The 17,849-nt window shown below is 42.5% G+C and overlaps 1 protein-coding gene across 1 annotated transcript in view; it reads right to left on the bottom strand.

Annotated features, from left to right (window-relative positions):
- MYRFL (myelin regulatory factor like) overlaps positions 1-17,849 on the bottom strand; it is a 226,940-nt gene that overhangs the window by 171,328 nt on the left and 37,763 nt on the right. The window contains exons 5-8 of the mRNA XM_075859394.1: positions 12,941-13,032; positions 12,661-12,811; positions 10,115-10,310; positions 3,147-3,223 (exon numbers count right to left, since the gene is read on the bottom strand). Of these exons, the coding sequence (XP_075715509.1) occupies positions 3,147-3,223; positions 10,115-10,310; positions 12,661-12,811; positions 12,941-13,032 (516 nt within the window). The remainder of the gene's footprint in view (positions 1-3,146; positions 3,224-10,114; positions 10,311-12,660; positions 12,812-12,940; positions 13,033-17,849) is intronic.

Here is a 17,849-nt window from a genome sequence, read left to right as displayed (position 1 = left end):
TACAGGGGGTTTAACTATCCACATGGGCACTGTGGCACTATGTGGACACTATGGAACTTTATATGTGGGTACTGTGGCACTATGTGGGCACTGTGGCACAATCTATGTGGGCACTATCTACAGTGAGCAATGTGGCACTCTCTACAGGGGCATTGCGGCACTATCTACATGGGCACTGTGTTGTTTTTTGTATTTTTGTGCTTATTTGTCTTCAATCCACCTTTTTTTATCGTTTCCGGTGGACATTTTGGGGGCTTTGGAACCAATTACCAGTTTTCCATAGGGTTATGGTTTCAATCTACAATGGTCGTCCCGGAACCAATTAATATTGTATGTTGAGGAACCAATGTATATACTGTATGTGAAGAGAAGAATCTTTTTATGGTACACTATATATATGTATATATACACACACACAGGGCCGGCTCCAGGTTTATGTGGGCCCATGGGCAACACAGACTTAGTAGGCCCATTTGCGGGGGAACTCACACCGGCAATAATATGGATGTAAACGTTACTTTACATCCCCATATAAACGTTAGGCCCTGTTTATGCTCCCATATAGAAGTTAGGCCCCCAGTTTGTAACCCCATAAATTCAGTGCCCACTGTAGATCGTGCCATGCAGCCCCCTCCCAGGTAGTGCTTCACAGCCCCCCTCCCAGGTAGTGCCACACAGCCCCCACCTCCCAGGTTGTGCCACACAGCCCCCTCCTCCCAGTTAGTGCCACAAAGCCCCCTCCCTGGTAGTGCCACACAGCCCCCCTCCCCATGAGAAAGGTTCCTGTTGAACCGAAACGTTGCTGTGTTGAGGTGAATAAATACACCCTGCTTTCATCTACTTTGAAGTCCTGGTGCCGTTACTGTGTTCTATGTTTTTCTCTATTCTGAATTGGGGAATTGATTCATCCCCTGGTGACGAGCACATGGCCTGATTTTTTGGAAGTACTGGAGTGCTGTGTTTATATATCTTAGGACTATATATATATATATATATATATATATACATACACACACACACACACAGGGCCGGCTCCAGGTTTATGTGGGTCCTTGGGCAACACAAACTTAGTAGGCTCCTTTGCGGGGGAACTCACAGCGGCAATAATATGGATGTAAACGTTACTTTACACCCCATATAGACGTTAGGCCCTGTTTATGCTCCCATATAGAAGTTAGGCCCCCAGTTTGTAACCCCATAAATTCAGTGTCCACTGTAGATCGTGCCATGCAGCCCCCTCCAAGGTAGTGCTTCACAGCCCCCCTCCCAGGTAGTGCCACACAGCCCCCACCTCCCAGGTTGTGCCACACAGCCCCCCTCCCTGGTAGTGCCACAAAGCCCCCCTCCCTGGTAGTGCCACAAAGCCACCCCTCTTGGTAGTACCACAGAGCCCCCCCCTCTTGGTAGTACCACAGAGCCGCCCCTCTTGGTAGTGCCACACAGCCCCCTTCTTGGTAGTGCTACACAGCCCTCCTTCCTGGTGGTGCCACACAGCTCTTTCCTGGTAGTGCCACACAGACCCCCTTCCTTGTATTGCCACACAGCTTCCTCTTCCTGGTAGTGCCACACAGCCCCCCTTCCTGGTAGTGCCACACAGCCACCCTCCTTGATAGCGCCACACAGCCCCCCTCCCTGCAAGTAGCGCCTTTGGGGCTCCCTCTAGAAGTGAAAATCCCCAGACAGAGCTTTGACGACGCTATGGCTGGGAATTCTGATTCAGGAGAACCCCCTGACGTCACTGTCCATCCATGGACAGTATTGACAGGGGCAACCCCAAAGCCATAGTCCCGGGCAGAGCACTACTAGCACTCTGCCTGGGACACTGCTCTGCTCCTGATATCACTATCCATATATGGACAGTGATGTCAGGGGCTTCCCGACAGACGGAGTCCCAGAGCAGAGCCGCTTCTTGTGCTCTGCCTACTCCTTCTCTCCTCCTGACATCACTGTCCATATATGGACAGTAATGTCAGAGGCTACCCCAGAGACAGAGTCCTGTAGCAGAGCCACTTCTAGCACTCTGCCTGGGACTTCTTCTCACCTCCCGACATCACTGTCCATATATGGACAGTGATGTCTGTGGCTTCCCCAGAGCCAGAGTCCCGGGCAGAGCATTATTAGCTACTAGAAATCTGCCTGGGAGTCTGTAGCATAGTAAATGGAAGAGCGGGGAGATACCTCCCTGCTCTGCCACAGCGTTCAATAGTATCTGCATCCTAATTACGCAGATAGAACTGAAAGGGGCGTCGCTACCACTGTAGCAACCATAGCGGCTGCTAGCAGGACTACTGGGCATGGGAGGGTGCGTAACAGAGGGCGGCACATTCCCCCTCATGCCACGGGCCCTGTGGCAGCTACTATGGCTGCTACAGCGGTAGTTATGCCGCCTCCCAGACAGGGGCTCCCTCTAGAAGACTCTGGCCAGGGATTCCACTCCTGCAGGAGTCATGATGGCAGCATCAGCACCCGGCGGCCGAGTGGGCCCCCCCACTTGCTCGGGTCCGCGGTGTGCTGACGCCGACCCTGTATAATATATATATATATATATATATATATAAATATGTATAAGATTTAGAGTTGCTGAGACTTGTAGTTTTACAAAAGAACATTGTAAAGTGTCTTTATTTTTTATGAACTCGATTGAACTGAAATTGCTGGAGTCTGTGGTTCTACAAACTATTATTTGAACTCATATGCTATTTGGGTACATTTGCTGGGACTTCTAGTTCTTCTGCCTGGTTTTAGTATACACAACATTGTCATATATCTAGAATTTATATATATATATATATATATATATATATATATATATATATATATGATATATAGATATATATATAAATAGATATATAGATATATGGTTGTGTATTTATTTTAGGTGAGCTTGAGTTAAAATTGTCTAATGATGATATGTGATCATTTATATGGATTCTGATCAATGATATGTAATAATAATTATGCAGCTATACATTGATCCTGGTATTTTTGTCCACATTTTTAAGTTTAATTAAAACTATCCATATTTATTCAACCATTCTATAAATTTTAAATAAAATCGTTTTTTATTGGTTCGTCCTCCATCTCCAGTGTCTTATTATTATTATGATTATTATTATTATTATTATTATTATGAGAAAGGCACTTACGTAACAGGGTTGAAAGCTCTCTTGGTGCGGTCAGACTGAGACTGTTCAATGGTGATTGTCTGATTCATAGCTTCTACCTAGAACATTTAATATGTTAATATACCGGCAACATGTACAGAATACAGACTGTATTTATATGGTGCCACTGCTAATATTTGTTAGACTGTGTACCTACTTGTGTTACTGAAAGTGGATCTGTCAGCTTTCCGGACATTTTCGTTTTAGCTAAAGGAGCACTCCCACAAAAATATTTTATTCTCTGGCCCAATAGAGAGGCACATTATGTAAATTGGGGTGAAAGTAATCGTCTTACCGGTGGCTGTGTTTGTGAGTTATCCACTCCCTTATGAACCTCAGATGTGTCATGTGACCAGCAATAGGACTCTCCAATTGCCACAGCGTCTCATGTGTGGACAGAAAGTCAGTTTCTCCATTCATTTCTATAAGGCCTTATTCACACGAACGTGTTATACGTCCATTTGACGGCCGTCAAAACAGCGGCCGTCACACAGACCTATGTAATTCAATGGGGCCATTCACACGGCTGTTGTTTCAATGGACCGTGTGAAGGGTCCGTGAAAATAGGACATGTCCTATTTTTTCACGCTTCACGTATCCCTCCATAGGCTCTAGTCTATGGTGGATGCGTGATATCGCGTCCCGCAGCGCAGAGAATGGATGCACCTTGGACGTGAAAAATGGCTAGCCTAAGACTCACATCAAGGCTGCGTCAGCGCCACCTCCTCCTGCACTATAATTGTACCTGTGTCTATAGGACACAGGTACAATTAGAAGCAATTAATGGCCGGGTACGGTCCGTGCCCGGCCATTCAGCTCTTTTGTATGAGTGAAGTGGTATTGCGCTTCCATCGCTGAAAGGCACTGACTGACAGGGAGAGCAGGTCTCCATTGCTGCCGGCCGGCGTGGTAATGTGATTAAGGTGAGTTTGAATAGTTTGTTATTTTATTATAATAAAAAAAAATGTGTGGCTTTATCTACAGGGGGGGCTTTATCTATGGGGGGGCTTTATCTACAAGGGGGATTTATCTACGTGGGGGGCTCTATCTATGGGGGGGCTTTATTTACAAGGGGGCTATATACTGGAGTGGGCTATATATGGAGCACCATATACAGGGGTGGGCTATCTATGGAGCACTATATACAGGGGTGGGCTATATCTACAGCGGGCTATATACAGGGGTGGGCTATCTATGGAGCACTATATACAGGGGTGGGCTATATCTACAGGAGGGCTATATACAGGGGTGGGCTATCTATGGAGCACTATATACAGGGGTGTGCTATATCTACAGGGGGCTATATACATGGGTGGGCTATCTATGGAGCACTATATACAGGGGTGGGCTATATCTACAGGGAGGCTATATACAGGGGTGGGCTATCTATGGAGAACTATATACAGGGGTGGGATATATCTACAGGGGGGCTATATACAGGCATGGGCTATCTATGGAGCACTATATACAGGGGTGGACTATATCTACAGGGGGGCTATATACAGGGGTGGGCTATCTGTGGAGCACTATATACAGGGGTGGACTATATGTGGAGCACTATATACAGGGGTGGACTATATGTGGAGCACGATATACAGGGGTGGGCTATATCTACAGGGGGGCTATATACAGGGGTGGGCTATCTACGGAGCACTATATACAGGGGTGGACTATATGTAGAGCACTATATACAGGGGTGGACTATATGTGGAGCACCATATACAGGGGTGGGCTATATCTACAGGGCGGCTATATACAGGGGTGGGCTATCTGTGGAGCACTATAGGGGGAGCTATTTGTGTGACACTATATACGGGGGTGGGCTATATGGGGGCACTATCTATGGGGGGCACTATGGCAGGCACTATCTACAGGGGGCACAGTGTGTGTGTGTGTGTGTGTGTGTGTATGTGGGACACGGTGTATGGTGCTATTATAATTAGAGGTGCGGTGTAATAATGAGAACTTTATCTTTATTTATAGGTGTAGAAATGTTGGAAAAGTGAGAAGCTGAAGACATCTCAGTGGCAAACTGCAGAAATGGGCTGTGACCGGAAGAAGTCATCATAGAGGTCTCGATCGGATGGAGAAAAAGAACTAGAATCTGAGATGTCACCGGTGAGTCACCTAATGTAAATGTTCATTCTGCCTCTAATCAGCACTGTAGTCACTGTGTGATCTGCAGCGAGATGCTTATGATATGATTTATTTTTTGTGAAACAGCAACTCCCAGCATATCCTTATCATTGTTCGGGCCATGCTGGGAGCTGTAGTTTTACGCCGTACATACCTATACGGCAGGGGTTGCACTAAATTGAGCTGTATTTGTGCTGGTGTTGTATTTATGTACTGAGCTTGGTTCTGGCGCTGTATATATGTACTGGGCTTGCTTCTGGTGTTGTGTATAGAACTATATTGCTTGTAAAATGTGCAAATGTTTTTATGCTCAGTCAAGGGCTTAAGAGGAGCGAAGTAACGAGGACAGGATTTTCCCTGAGGAATCCGAACGTTTAATCTCTAAAACACGTTTGATCCTACTATACACTCCCTACTCTGACTGGGGTGCAATATGGACTGGATTTTGGTATACAGTGTACCTCACGATACCCTGACAAAACTCTTCTGCTATGCCGTACACTTCATCCTTTTGATTACAAACAGCTGCTAGATAAGGGATGAGCACCTGTGGTTCTCATTCTTTTCCCTAAGGGCTGATTCAGACGAACGTTGCGTTTTTGCGCGCGCAAAAAACGCGGCGTTTTGCGCGCGCAAAAAACACTTGACAGCTGCGTGTGTCATCCGTGTATGATGCGCGGCTGCGTGATTTTCGCACAGCCGCCATCATAGAGATGAGTCTAGTCGACGTCAGTCACTGTCCAGGGTGCTGAAAGAGTTAACTGATCGGCAGTAACTCTTTCAGCACCCTCGACAGTGAATGCCGATCACAATATCGAGAAACCTGTTAAAAAAAAAGAAAAAGTTCGTACTTACCGAGAACTTCCCTCCCGGCCGTTGCCTTGGTGACGCGTCCTTGGTGACGCGCCTCTCTTGACATCTGGCCCCACCTCCCTGGATGACGCTGCAGTCCATGTGACCGCTGAAGCCTGTGCTTGGCCTGTGATTGGCTGGAGCTGTCACTTGGACTGAATTGTCATCCCGGGAGGTCAGACTGGAGGAAGAAGCCGGGAGTTATCGGTAAGTCAGAACTTCTTTTTTTTTTTTACACGTTCATGTATATTGGGATCGGAAGTCACTGTCCAGGGTGCTGAAACTGTTTAACTCATTCAGCACCCTGGACAGTGACTATCTCCTGACGTTGCGTACCGGAAATTTTTTTGCCGAGTTCGGCCGAACCCGGTGAAGTTCGGTTCGGTTGTCCGGGTTCGCTCATCTCAAAGACACTCCGTTTGGATGTTTGGAAACAGAAAAGCACGTGGTGCTTTTCTGTTTACATTCATCCTTTTGACAGCTGGTGCGCTGTTTCAGTCGGTTCGCACGGAAGTGCTTCCGTGCGACCTGCGTGGTTTTCACGCACTCATTGACTTCAATGGGTGCGTGATGCGCGAAATACGCTGAGATATTGAGCATGTCGCGCTTTTTGCGCAGCGGACAAACGCTGCGCAAAAAGCACGGACTGTCTGTACTGCCCCATAGACTTGTATTGGTCTGTGCGTGGAGCGTGAAAACCACGCGGCCCGCACGGACCCAATACACGTTCGTGTGAATCCCCCCTTACTCCGGCTTAGTATGCTCTATATTACAGTACTCTTGTAGGTATGTGTATTTAGCAGTTCTAACACTTTTTGTTCTGTGTGTGTGTTTTATTTGGTGGGGTACTTTCACTTTCATTTTGTAGTTTCTCCTTTGGTAGTCATTTATGCCCTGACCATATACAATAGCTACTGCAGCTCCATTTGGTTTATATCAACTTTATGCTTTAACGCAGGCGTGGTATCTTTGTTTTGATTTATTCATACATTTGCAAGTGGAATAACAGAAGAATGGCGCAACACAGAGTTCTCAGATAGAAGATGTCTCAGAATTGCAATTTTATGGGGAATACAAGTATTTACTAAAACAAATGTCAGGAGAGCTGACAGGTCCCATTTTATCATCCTGTGCTTGCCCTAGAAAACAAGCTGAAATGTACTTCTATGAAGTGATAAATGTACAAATCTTGTATAGTTTGTGATGTGCTATATATACAGTATATATATATATATATATATATATATATATATATATATACTACCGTTCAAAAGTTTGGGGTCACCCAGACAATTTCCATGAAAACTCACACTTATATTCATCAAATGAGTTGCAAAATGACTAGAAAATATAGTCAAGACATTGACAAGGTTAGAAATAATGATTTTTATTTGAAATTATAATTTTCTCCTTCAGACTTTGCTTTCGTCAGAGAATGCTCCATTTGCAGCAATTACAGCATTGCAGACCTTTGGCATTCTAGCTGTTAATTTGCTGAGGTAATCGGGAGAAATTTCACCCCATGCTTCCAGAAGGCACTCCCACAAGTTCGATTGGCTTGATGGGCACGTCTTGCGTACCATACAGTCAAGCTACTCCCACAACAGCTCTATGGGGTTGAGATCTGGTGACGGCGCTGGCCACTCCATTACAGATAGAATACCAGCTGCCTGCTTCTTCCCTAAATAGTTCTTGCATAATTTGGAGGTGTGCTTTGGGTCATTGTCCTGTTGTAGGATGAAATTGGCTCCAATCAAGCGCTGTCGACAGGGTATGGCATGGCGTTGCAAAATGGAGTGATAGCCTTCCTTATTCAAAATCCCTTTTACAAATCTCCCACTTTACCAGCACCAAAGCAACCCCAGACCATCACATTACCTCCACCATGCTTGACAGATGGCGTCAGGCACTCTTCCAGCATCTTTTCAGTTGTTCTGCGTCTCACAAATGTTCTTCTGTGTGATCCAAACACCTCAAACTTCGATTCGTCTGTCCATAACACTTTTTTCCAATCTTCCTCTGTCCAATGTCTGTGTGCTTTTGCCCATATTAATCTTTTCCTTTTATTAGCCAGTCTCAGATATGGCTTTTTCTTTGCCACTCTGCCCTGAAGGCTAGCATCCCGGAGTCGCCTCTTCACTGTAGACGTTGACACTGGCGTTTTGTGGGTACTATTTAATGAAGCTGCCAGTTGAGGACCTGTGAGGCGTCTATTTCTCAAACTAGAGACTCTAATGTACTTGTCTTGTTGCTCAGTTGTGCAGCGGGGTCTCCCACTTCTCTTTCTACTCTGGTTAGAGCCTGTGTGTGCTGTCCTCTGAAGGGAGTAGTACACACCGTTGTAGGAAATCTTCAGTTTCTTGGCAATTTCTCACATGGAATAGCCTTCATTTCTAAGAACAAGAATAGACTGTCGAGTTTCACATGAAAGCTCTCTTTTTCTAGCCATTTTGAGAGTTTAATCGAACCCCCAAATGTAATGCTCCAGATTCTCAACTAGCTCAAAGGAAGGTCAGTTTTATAGCTCCTCTAAACAGCAAAACTGTTTACAGCGGTGCTAACATAATTGCACAAGGGTTTTCAAGTGTTTTCTAATCATCCATTAGCCTTCTAACACATTTAGCAAACACAATGTACCATTAGAACACTGGAGTGATGGTTGCTGGAAATGGGCCTCTCTACACCTATGTAGATATTGCATTAAAAACCAGACGTTTGCAGCTAGAATAGTCATTTAGCACATTAACAATGTATAGCGTGTATTTCTGATTAATTTAATGTTATCTTCATTGAAAAAAACTGTGCTTTTCTTTCAAAAATAAGGAAATTTCTAAGTGACCCTAAACTTTTGAACGGTAGTATATATATATATATATATATATATATATATATATATATATATATATATATATATACATATACATATACACACATACATATATATAGTTCACACTTTTGATCCAGGTCAGTTCAGGTTTAAAAATAACTTCTCTTACTGTCTTTTCAATGCAATTTTTTTTTCGTCCAGATTATAATAATCCACACAGAAGTGTAAGTGTAGAAAAAAAAGACATGGGGAGAACAGATATTGTTCCAATGGTACGATAAATCCAGAGTCGGATTAAGGAAGTGACAAACTGGGCATTTACCAGTGGCCCCCAAATGTATGAACAATCAGAGGGTGGAGCAGAAAAACATTCCACCCCACTGTCCGTTGCAGAGGTTAAGTAGAGATCTCATCTGCACTAATCGTTCTGCCCGACAATACAGATAACTATTTGACTGTTACATCAGAGCCCACTCTCTCCTGCATTGATCTCTGTATAATGGTAAGCAGGGAAGGGGGGAAGGGACTACTTTGTTTATTGCCCAAACCCCATTTTCTATAAAACCAGCCCTGGAAGGCATAGTGGTTAGAACAATTTTCTTGAAGTAAAGGTGTTGAAGGTTTGAATCCATCTACATAAGAGTTTTTATATTCTCCCCATGTTTGTGTGGTTTTAACAAGAGTATTCCCACACTCGAAAAACTGGTAGGCATCAAATGACCAGCAAAACTTTTTGTCATGGGCTAAACGTAAACCACGGTTTCAATGGCCATTTCATGCACACGACAGCAAAAAACCTCCGTTTTTGCGGACCGCAATTGCGGTCCGCAAAAACGGAGCCATTCACTTTCATTGAACACTGACACCTTTCCGTAGCACTACGGAAGGGTGTCAGTGCCGTGGAAATGTTCCGGGAATTATGGAACATGTCCGTTCTTTCGCATTTTGCGGGCCGTGCTCCCATACTTTGTATGGGAGCACGGCCCGAAAATGCGGCTGTCAGTCAGCGGCCGGCCGTGCCCGCAATCGCGGGACGTGATTGCGGGCACGGTCGTGTGCATGGAGTGTAAAAATATCATGCATGTTCTAATAAATCATTAAAGAAATAAAAAAAAATGCGTGGAATGTAGTTTACCTTTACTCCAAAGACTTTCAAATAAAAGCTGTCAACAGGATTCAGACCCAGCTGTGTTTTGATATATTTGGGGTTTCCAAGCACTCGGATGTGAACTGTGACCTGAAAGTGATTCTTTTTCTGGCATACATATGCCTCATCCACTGTTGAAAAGTTAAATCCTTTGTCGGTGATTACTTGGTATCCTACAGCAGGACTATAAGAAAGAACAGATTCAGCAACACCTGCAAACTCAGCATGAAGAATGCATGGCTTTATTTGAAGCAATTATATCAGCTTGTTGCCTGCACTTTAGTATAGATAACAATATACTGTATATGTGTTACATGAGAGATACACTAGTGATCATGAGGTAAAACACTTTTCTGTAAAGGGGTTGACTAATCAAGACCCCGATAGCGGTGGGTCCTGGAACCCCGGGATTCAGATGATATTGCTGGGGAAAGTTTTGTCAGGGAACAATAGCCCATGGCAGGGGAATTGTAGTATTACATGCAACCGATAATGAATAGATGACCATATAATGCATGCCTGGGCCAAGTCTGATGAAACGAAAGTTACTCTATCTTAGTGGCTCTCTTCTCTGACTGTTAGAGAGGGATCCAATGTGGGGGCCCCTACTCTATGACCTCCATATGCCCTCATAGGATATAAGTCAACTCATGCTACCATAAACCTTTCCCCATCTCTAGTTCCTGTTATGAAGAAAGATCCCTCGTGTATCTGAATGTTACGAAATAAGATTGCTGTCCAACAGCAATCATATAAGCACCAATAGTTAGTAATCTCAACTGTACTGTAAAAGAAAACAATACATTGCATTAAAACCCACTTAGGCTCATGCCCACTTGAGTTTTTTCCTTCAGGGTGCTATCCGTTTTTGTCACTGATAGCACCCTGAACCCATTCATTTCAATGGGCCCATGCACACTTCCGTTATTTTGACGGATTCGTTGCTCCGTTCCGTCAAATGTAGAGCATGTCCTACTTTGGTCAGTGATTCCGTGACCGTGGGGCCCATAGAAGTCAATGGGTCAGTCAAAAGATGGACGGCACACAGAAGGCTTCTGACGGATCCGTTGCCCTAGCAACGGAAGGGCGTGCCAAAGTTCACAGACTGGGACATGTGACAAGTTCAAATAAAGTTCAATACCTTCTGTTTTTTAACGGAAACACAGAAGCCAAACGGAAGCACAACGTCCGTTTGAAACGGAAACACCTAACAGACACTGAGTACACGCGGAAACCACACGGATACCATAACGGACACACGGATCCGTGAGAAACGGCTGTGAAAATGGTGATGGAAGTGTGCATGAGGCCCAAATGTAACATTTTTCCACATAAGTTGCCTTATCGGGAAGTATCACAAGCTGCCAGAGCAACCTACCATTAGTTTGGATTCTTATGTCACACCCAGAAATAGAACTTAAAGAGGCTCTGTCACCAGATTTTGCAACCCCTATCTGCTATTGCAGCAGATCGGCGCTGCAATGTAGATTACAGTAACGTTTTTATTTTAAAAAAACGAGCATTTTTGGCCAAGTTATGACCATTTTTGTAGTTATGCAAATGAGGCTTGCAAAAGTCCAAGTGGGTGTGTTTAAAAGTAAAAGTCCAAGTGGGCGTGTATTATGTGCATACATCGGGGTGTTTTTAATACTTTTACTAGCTGGGCGCTCTGACGAGAAGTATCATCCACTTCACTTCAGAACGCCCAGCTTCTGCCAGATCACACTGTGACGTCACTCACAGGTCCTGCATCGTGTCAGACGAGCGAGGACACATCGGCACCAGAGGCTACATTTGATTCTGCAGCAGCATCAGCGTTTGCAGGTAAGTCGATGTAGCTACTTACCTGCAAACGCTGATGCTGCTGCAGAATCAACTGTAGCCTCTGGTGCCGATGTGTCCTCGCTCGTCTGACACGATGCAGGACCTGTGAGTGACGTCACAGCGTGATCTGGCAGAAGCTGGGCGTTCTGAAGAGAAGTGGATGATACTTCTCATCAGAACGCCCAGCTAGTAAAAGTATTAAAAACGCCCCGATGTACGCACATAATACACGCCCACTTGGACTTTTGCAAGCCTCATTTGCATAACTACAAAAATGGTCATAACTTGGCCAAAAATGCTCGTTTTTTAAAAATAAAAACGTTACTGTAATCTACATTGCAGCGCCTATCTGCTGCAATAGCAGATAGGGGTTGTAAAGTCTGGTGACAGAGCCTCTTTAAAGCAAGCGATAATTCACTGCTACTTCTTTATTTGTGTTACATAGGTCTAATGCTCTTAGTTTAAAGGGGTTGTTCACTACCAGACAACTGATAACCTATACACCGGATGTCCATGAGTATATGGGTCAGACATCCGGACCCCGCACTGATCAGCTGCTCTGGTTAGGTAATCAGTTGTCCAGTAATGGACAACCCCTTTAAGGACCTACAGGCATGTAATTTCAGACATTACAGAGAACGCATAATTATTTGGGCCTACCTTATATAAAAACTGTAGCTCTTTTTCCTTATGTAGAAGTGATTACTTACATTTGCTCAGAATGGGCATTGTACAGGCTACTCCAGTATGAGGTCTGGTAGGGCTTCCACATTAGTGACTGATAACATTTGTCAATGGAAGATACTGTCTGTCCATCACTTTCATATCCATGCATGTCCATCATGCAATCAGCAGGTGGTGCTACAATAAGAAAAACATAGTCTTTAATACATAACAGTTGTTGTATAGCCACAAATAAATAGATACCTGCACATATTGATGGTAACTGTGAAAATACATTTAAGAACATGAAACATAACAAATAATTACTTTGACTTGAGTCCAAATTCCACGTTTGTGTGCAGTTCTCTCTTTCTTCCAAATGTAAATGTTTCCTTTTCTTAGACGAAGAAAATGAAGACCTTGAAAGCAAAGTTACACAGTCATAAAGTGTGAAGGTAGAACCCTAGTACCATTTTCTATGAGGATATATCTGTAACTTGAAGATGCATATTTCACTTTGTGAGTGCCTACCTTCTGCATGTAGATCTACAAAGCACTTTTATTCAAAATACTTTATATTGTTTTACTTTAACTTTGTATATTGTACACCATTTCTTCTGCTATTTTAAAATCCTCTATAAACTACAATTGTTGCAAGAATGCAAAAGTATTGATGTGCAAATATAAAAGGAAATGTATACAGGATTAGATTTTAGTTTTGGGGTCTTTAACAAATTCAGGACCATGTGCGGATATATATATATATATATATACACACATGTATATCTACCTACCTACCTACCTACCTACCTACCTACCTACACACACACACACACACAAACACTTTTAGTTAGCAGCATTGGTTCTTCTACCATAAATGTTTCTTTGGGGGCTAAAATGCATTGCCAAGATGATGATTGAAAACCTATTAGTGAAATATGAGAATTTCCTCCTACACAGCATTTTGGTGTGTGGTGTTTTAGTGGCTCCAAAGGTTTCCCAAGAACGCTTGAACAAAATAACACGAGTAATAAAAACATCACTTAAAATGCATGCACAAAACAAACATGCTGTAAACTGCAGTCGTTTTTTACATTTGTTTTAAAACGCATTAAAATGCTATGTGAAGGAGGCCTTATAGTGATTGATGAGGCATACAGTTAGATCCAGAATTATTTGGACAGTGACACAATCTTCATGATTTGGGCTCTGCATGCCACCACATTGGATTTGAAAGGAAACAACTGAGATGCAATTAAAGTGTAGACTTTCAGGTTTAATTCAAGGGGTTGAACAAAAACATCCTGTGAAACGCTTAGGAATTGCAACCATTTTTCTACACAGTCTCCTCATTTCAGGGGCTCAAAAGTAATTGGACAATTAACATTACCATAAATAAAAAAAAATTTTTAATACTTTGTAGAGAATCCTTTGCAGGCAATGACTGCCTGAAGTCAGGAACCCATGGACATCACCAAACGTTGGGTTTCCTCCTTTGTGATGCTTTGCCGGGCATTTACTGCAGCTGCTTCAGTTGTTGCTTGTTTGTGGGTCTTTCTGCCTTAAAGGGGTTGTCCCAAGTTGACTGAAATTTTTTTTTTTATACATTCTAAGCAGGAAATGAATTTTAAAACATTTGGTGTTAAAAAAAATTTAAAATTCATTTCCTAAGTGCCTTTTTTTTACACTTGATAACTCAGCAAGTGCTGGTTATCTTTTCTAAAAAGGGGCGTGAGCGGCTTGATGTTAATCAAGCCGCTCCGCTCTGCAGTGTGCGCGCTCCCGATGTTGCTACATACTGTAGTTCTAGCAACATCGGGAGAATGTTCGTCTCAAGCGGGCATGGTAAGCCCGATTGAGACGAACTTACCGTGAATGTCAACTACACTACACTACACTCACCCCGTTTCGGCAAGCCACTTTTCCCTCCCCCACCCTGTCACTACATTTTTGTACCCGCCGCATCGGTGCTGCATCAGCACCCGGCGAACAACTAAAAATATATAAAATAAAATAATAATCACCTAAGACGTTCTAACGGCGCTCTGAACGGTCCCGTCACTTGCCATCTTCCTTCTTCTTGGCGCCGCTCGCATTCATAGTAACAATGCGTTGTGGCGCAGATGACGTAATCATATCAGGCCCACGTGATTACTTCATCTGCGCCCACCGCTCTGTTATTGTGAATGGGAGAAGAAAAGTGACGGGACCGTTCAGCTCTTCGTGGGAACGTCTTAGGTGAGTTTATTTTTGTATGTATGTTGTTATGTATGTATGTATGTATGTATGTATGTATGTATATGTTTTCTTGTATGTATGTTATCATGTTTGTATGTGTATATGTGCATGTATGTGTATATGTGCATGTATGTTTGCATGTATGTATGTTTTCATGTATGTATGTTTGCAAGTATGTATGTTTGCATGTATGTATGTTTGCATATATGTATGTTTGCTTGTATGTATGTTTGCTTGTATGTTTGCTTGTATGTATGTTTGCATATTTGTATGTGTATATGTGCATGTATGTGTATATGTGCATGTATGTTTGCATGTATGTATGTTTTCATGTATGTATGTTTGCAAGTATGTATGTTTGCATGTATGTATGTTTGCATATATGTATGTTTACTTGTATGTATGTTTGCTTGTATGTATGTTTGCTTGTATGTATGTTTGCTTGTATGTATGTTTGCATATTTGTATGTGTATATGTGCATGTATGTGTATATGTGCATGTATTTTTGCTTGTATGTATGTATGTATGCTTGCTTGTATGTATGTATGTTTGCATGTATGTATGTTTGCTTGTATGTTTGCTTGTATGTATGTTTGCTTGTATGTATGTTTGCTTGTAGGTATGTATGTTTGCTTGTATGTATGTATGTATATGTTTTCATGTATGTATGTTTGCATGTATGTATGTTTGCATATATGTATGTTTGCTTGTATGTATGTTTGCTTGTATGTTTGCTTGTATGTATGTTTGCTTGTATGTATGTTTGCATGTATGTATGTTTGCATATACGTATGTTTGCTTGTATGTTTGCTTGTATGTATGTTTGCTTGTATGTATGTATGTATGTTTGCATGTTTGTATGTGTATATGTGCATGTATGTGTATATGTGCATGTATGTTTGCTTGTATGTATGTTTGCTTGTATGTATGTATGTATGCTTGCTTGCTTGTATGTATGTTTGCTTGTATGTATGTTTGCTTGTATGTATGTTTGCTTGTATGTATGTTTGCTTGTATGTATGTATGTATGTTTGTATGTGCATGTATGTGTATATGTGCATGTGTTTGCATGTATGTATGTTTTCATGTATGTATGTTTTCATGTATGTATGTTTTCATGTATGTATGTTTGCATGTATGTTTTCTTGTATGTATGTTTTCTTGTATGTATGTTGTCATGTTTGTATGTTTTCATGTATGTGTTTTCATGTATGTATGTTGTCATGTTTGTATGTGTATATGTGCATGTATGTTTGCATGTATGTATGTTGTCATGTTTGTATGTGTGTATGTTTTCATGTATGTGTTTTCATGTAGTTATGTTTGCATGTATGTATGTTTGTATGTATGTTTTCATGTATGTATGTTGTCATGTTTGTATGTGTATACGTGCATGTATGTTTGCATGTATGTATGTATGTTTGTTTGTATATATGTCTGTATGGCCATGTATGATACTGTCTGCTGGCGCCCTGTATCTAAGCCAACTTTGCCGCAGGCTTCTATACATGGTATAACAGTCAGTATCACACATGAAAGTGAAAGTAAGCCTACGACATGTTTTATTTCATTTTTTTTTTTTATATTTTTGATTTTTTACAGGTTTGGTGTTTGGACTACGTCGGTTTCGAGGACTACTTAGATGACGTTTTTTTTTCTACAATAAAATGGTTAATGAGGGTTGTGTTGGGGGTGCTTTATTTCAATAAAATATTTTATCTATATCTTTGTCTTTTCTTTTCAAGTTTTATTACTATCACTTTAGTAATGGCCGCTGTCTGAGTGACAACATCCATTACTAAGGCGAGGCTTAGTGTTAGCCGGTACAGAGGCTAACACTAAACACCATTATTACCCCGGTACCCACCACCACCAGGGGTGCCGGGAAGAGCTGGGTACGATCCAGTACCCGACCATCTGTTGTGATGGTCGGGCTCTGGGGCGGCCGCAGGCTGGTATTATGAGGCTGGGAAGGGCCAAAAGCAGTGGACCTTCCCACCCTTGTAATGCTAGGCTGCTGCTGCTGTGTTGTATCTGGCTGGTTATAAAAATGGGGGGGACCCCACGTCATTTTTTTAAATTATTTATTTATTATTTTTATTAAAAAGACATGGGGTTCCACCCAATTTATCATAACCAGCCACAAACACAGTGTTATTAGCCTGGGAATGTACTAAACCAGTGGCCCCTCCCACCCGTGTAATGCCAGGCTGCTGCGGCCTTGTATATGGCTGGTTATTAAAAATGTGGGGGACCCAACGTCTATTGTTAAATTTTACAAAAAAACGACGTGGGGGTCCCCCACATTTTTATAACCAGCCCGATACAACACAGCAGCAGCAGCCTAGCATTACAAGGGTGGGAAGGTCCACTGTTTTTGGCCCTTCCCAGCCTCATAATACCAGCCTACGGCCGCCCCAGTACCCGACCATCACAACAGATGGTCGGGTACTGGATCGTACCAAGCTCTTCCCGGCACCCCTGGTGGTGGTGGGTACCGGGGTAATAATGGGTGGTTAGTGCTAGCCTCTGCACCGGCTAACACTAAGTACCGCCTTAATAATGGACGCTGTCAATCAGCCAACTGCCATTATCTAGGCACTAATAAAGTTTGGAAAAAAAACACAAAGACAATTTTTTTTTATTGAAATAAGAAATCCCCAACAAAACCCTCGTTAACCATTTTATTAAAATTTTCAAAAAACGTAGATCTACGCAGTAGTCCAACGAATCGAAAGACGTAGTCCAATCGGTACATCAAAATCTGCAACAACATTAAAAAAAAGTTAGCAATGTGAACAATACCGATACTTATACTCACCTACACACATATATACACGCACGCACACACAAACAATCACACACAAACATATACACAAACACATATAAACACACACCCATATATTACACAAACACACACATAAACACATATACACACACACATATACACACACACACATACACACACACACATACACACACACACATATACACACA

Source organism: Rhinoderma darwinii, chromosome 3 (genome assembly GCF_050947455.1).
Source record: "Rhinoderma darwinii isolate aRhiDar2 chromosome 3, aRhiDar2.hap1, whole genome shotgun sequence".
Classification (NCBI taxonomy): Eukaryota; Metazoa; Chordata; class Amphibia; order Anura; family Rhinodermatidae; genus Rhinoderma; species Rhinoderma darwinii.
This window is presented reverse-complemented; position numbering and strand designations above follow the sequence as displayed.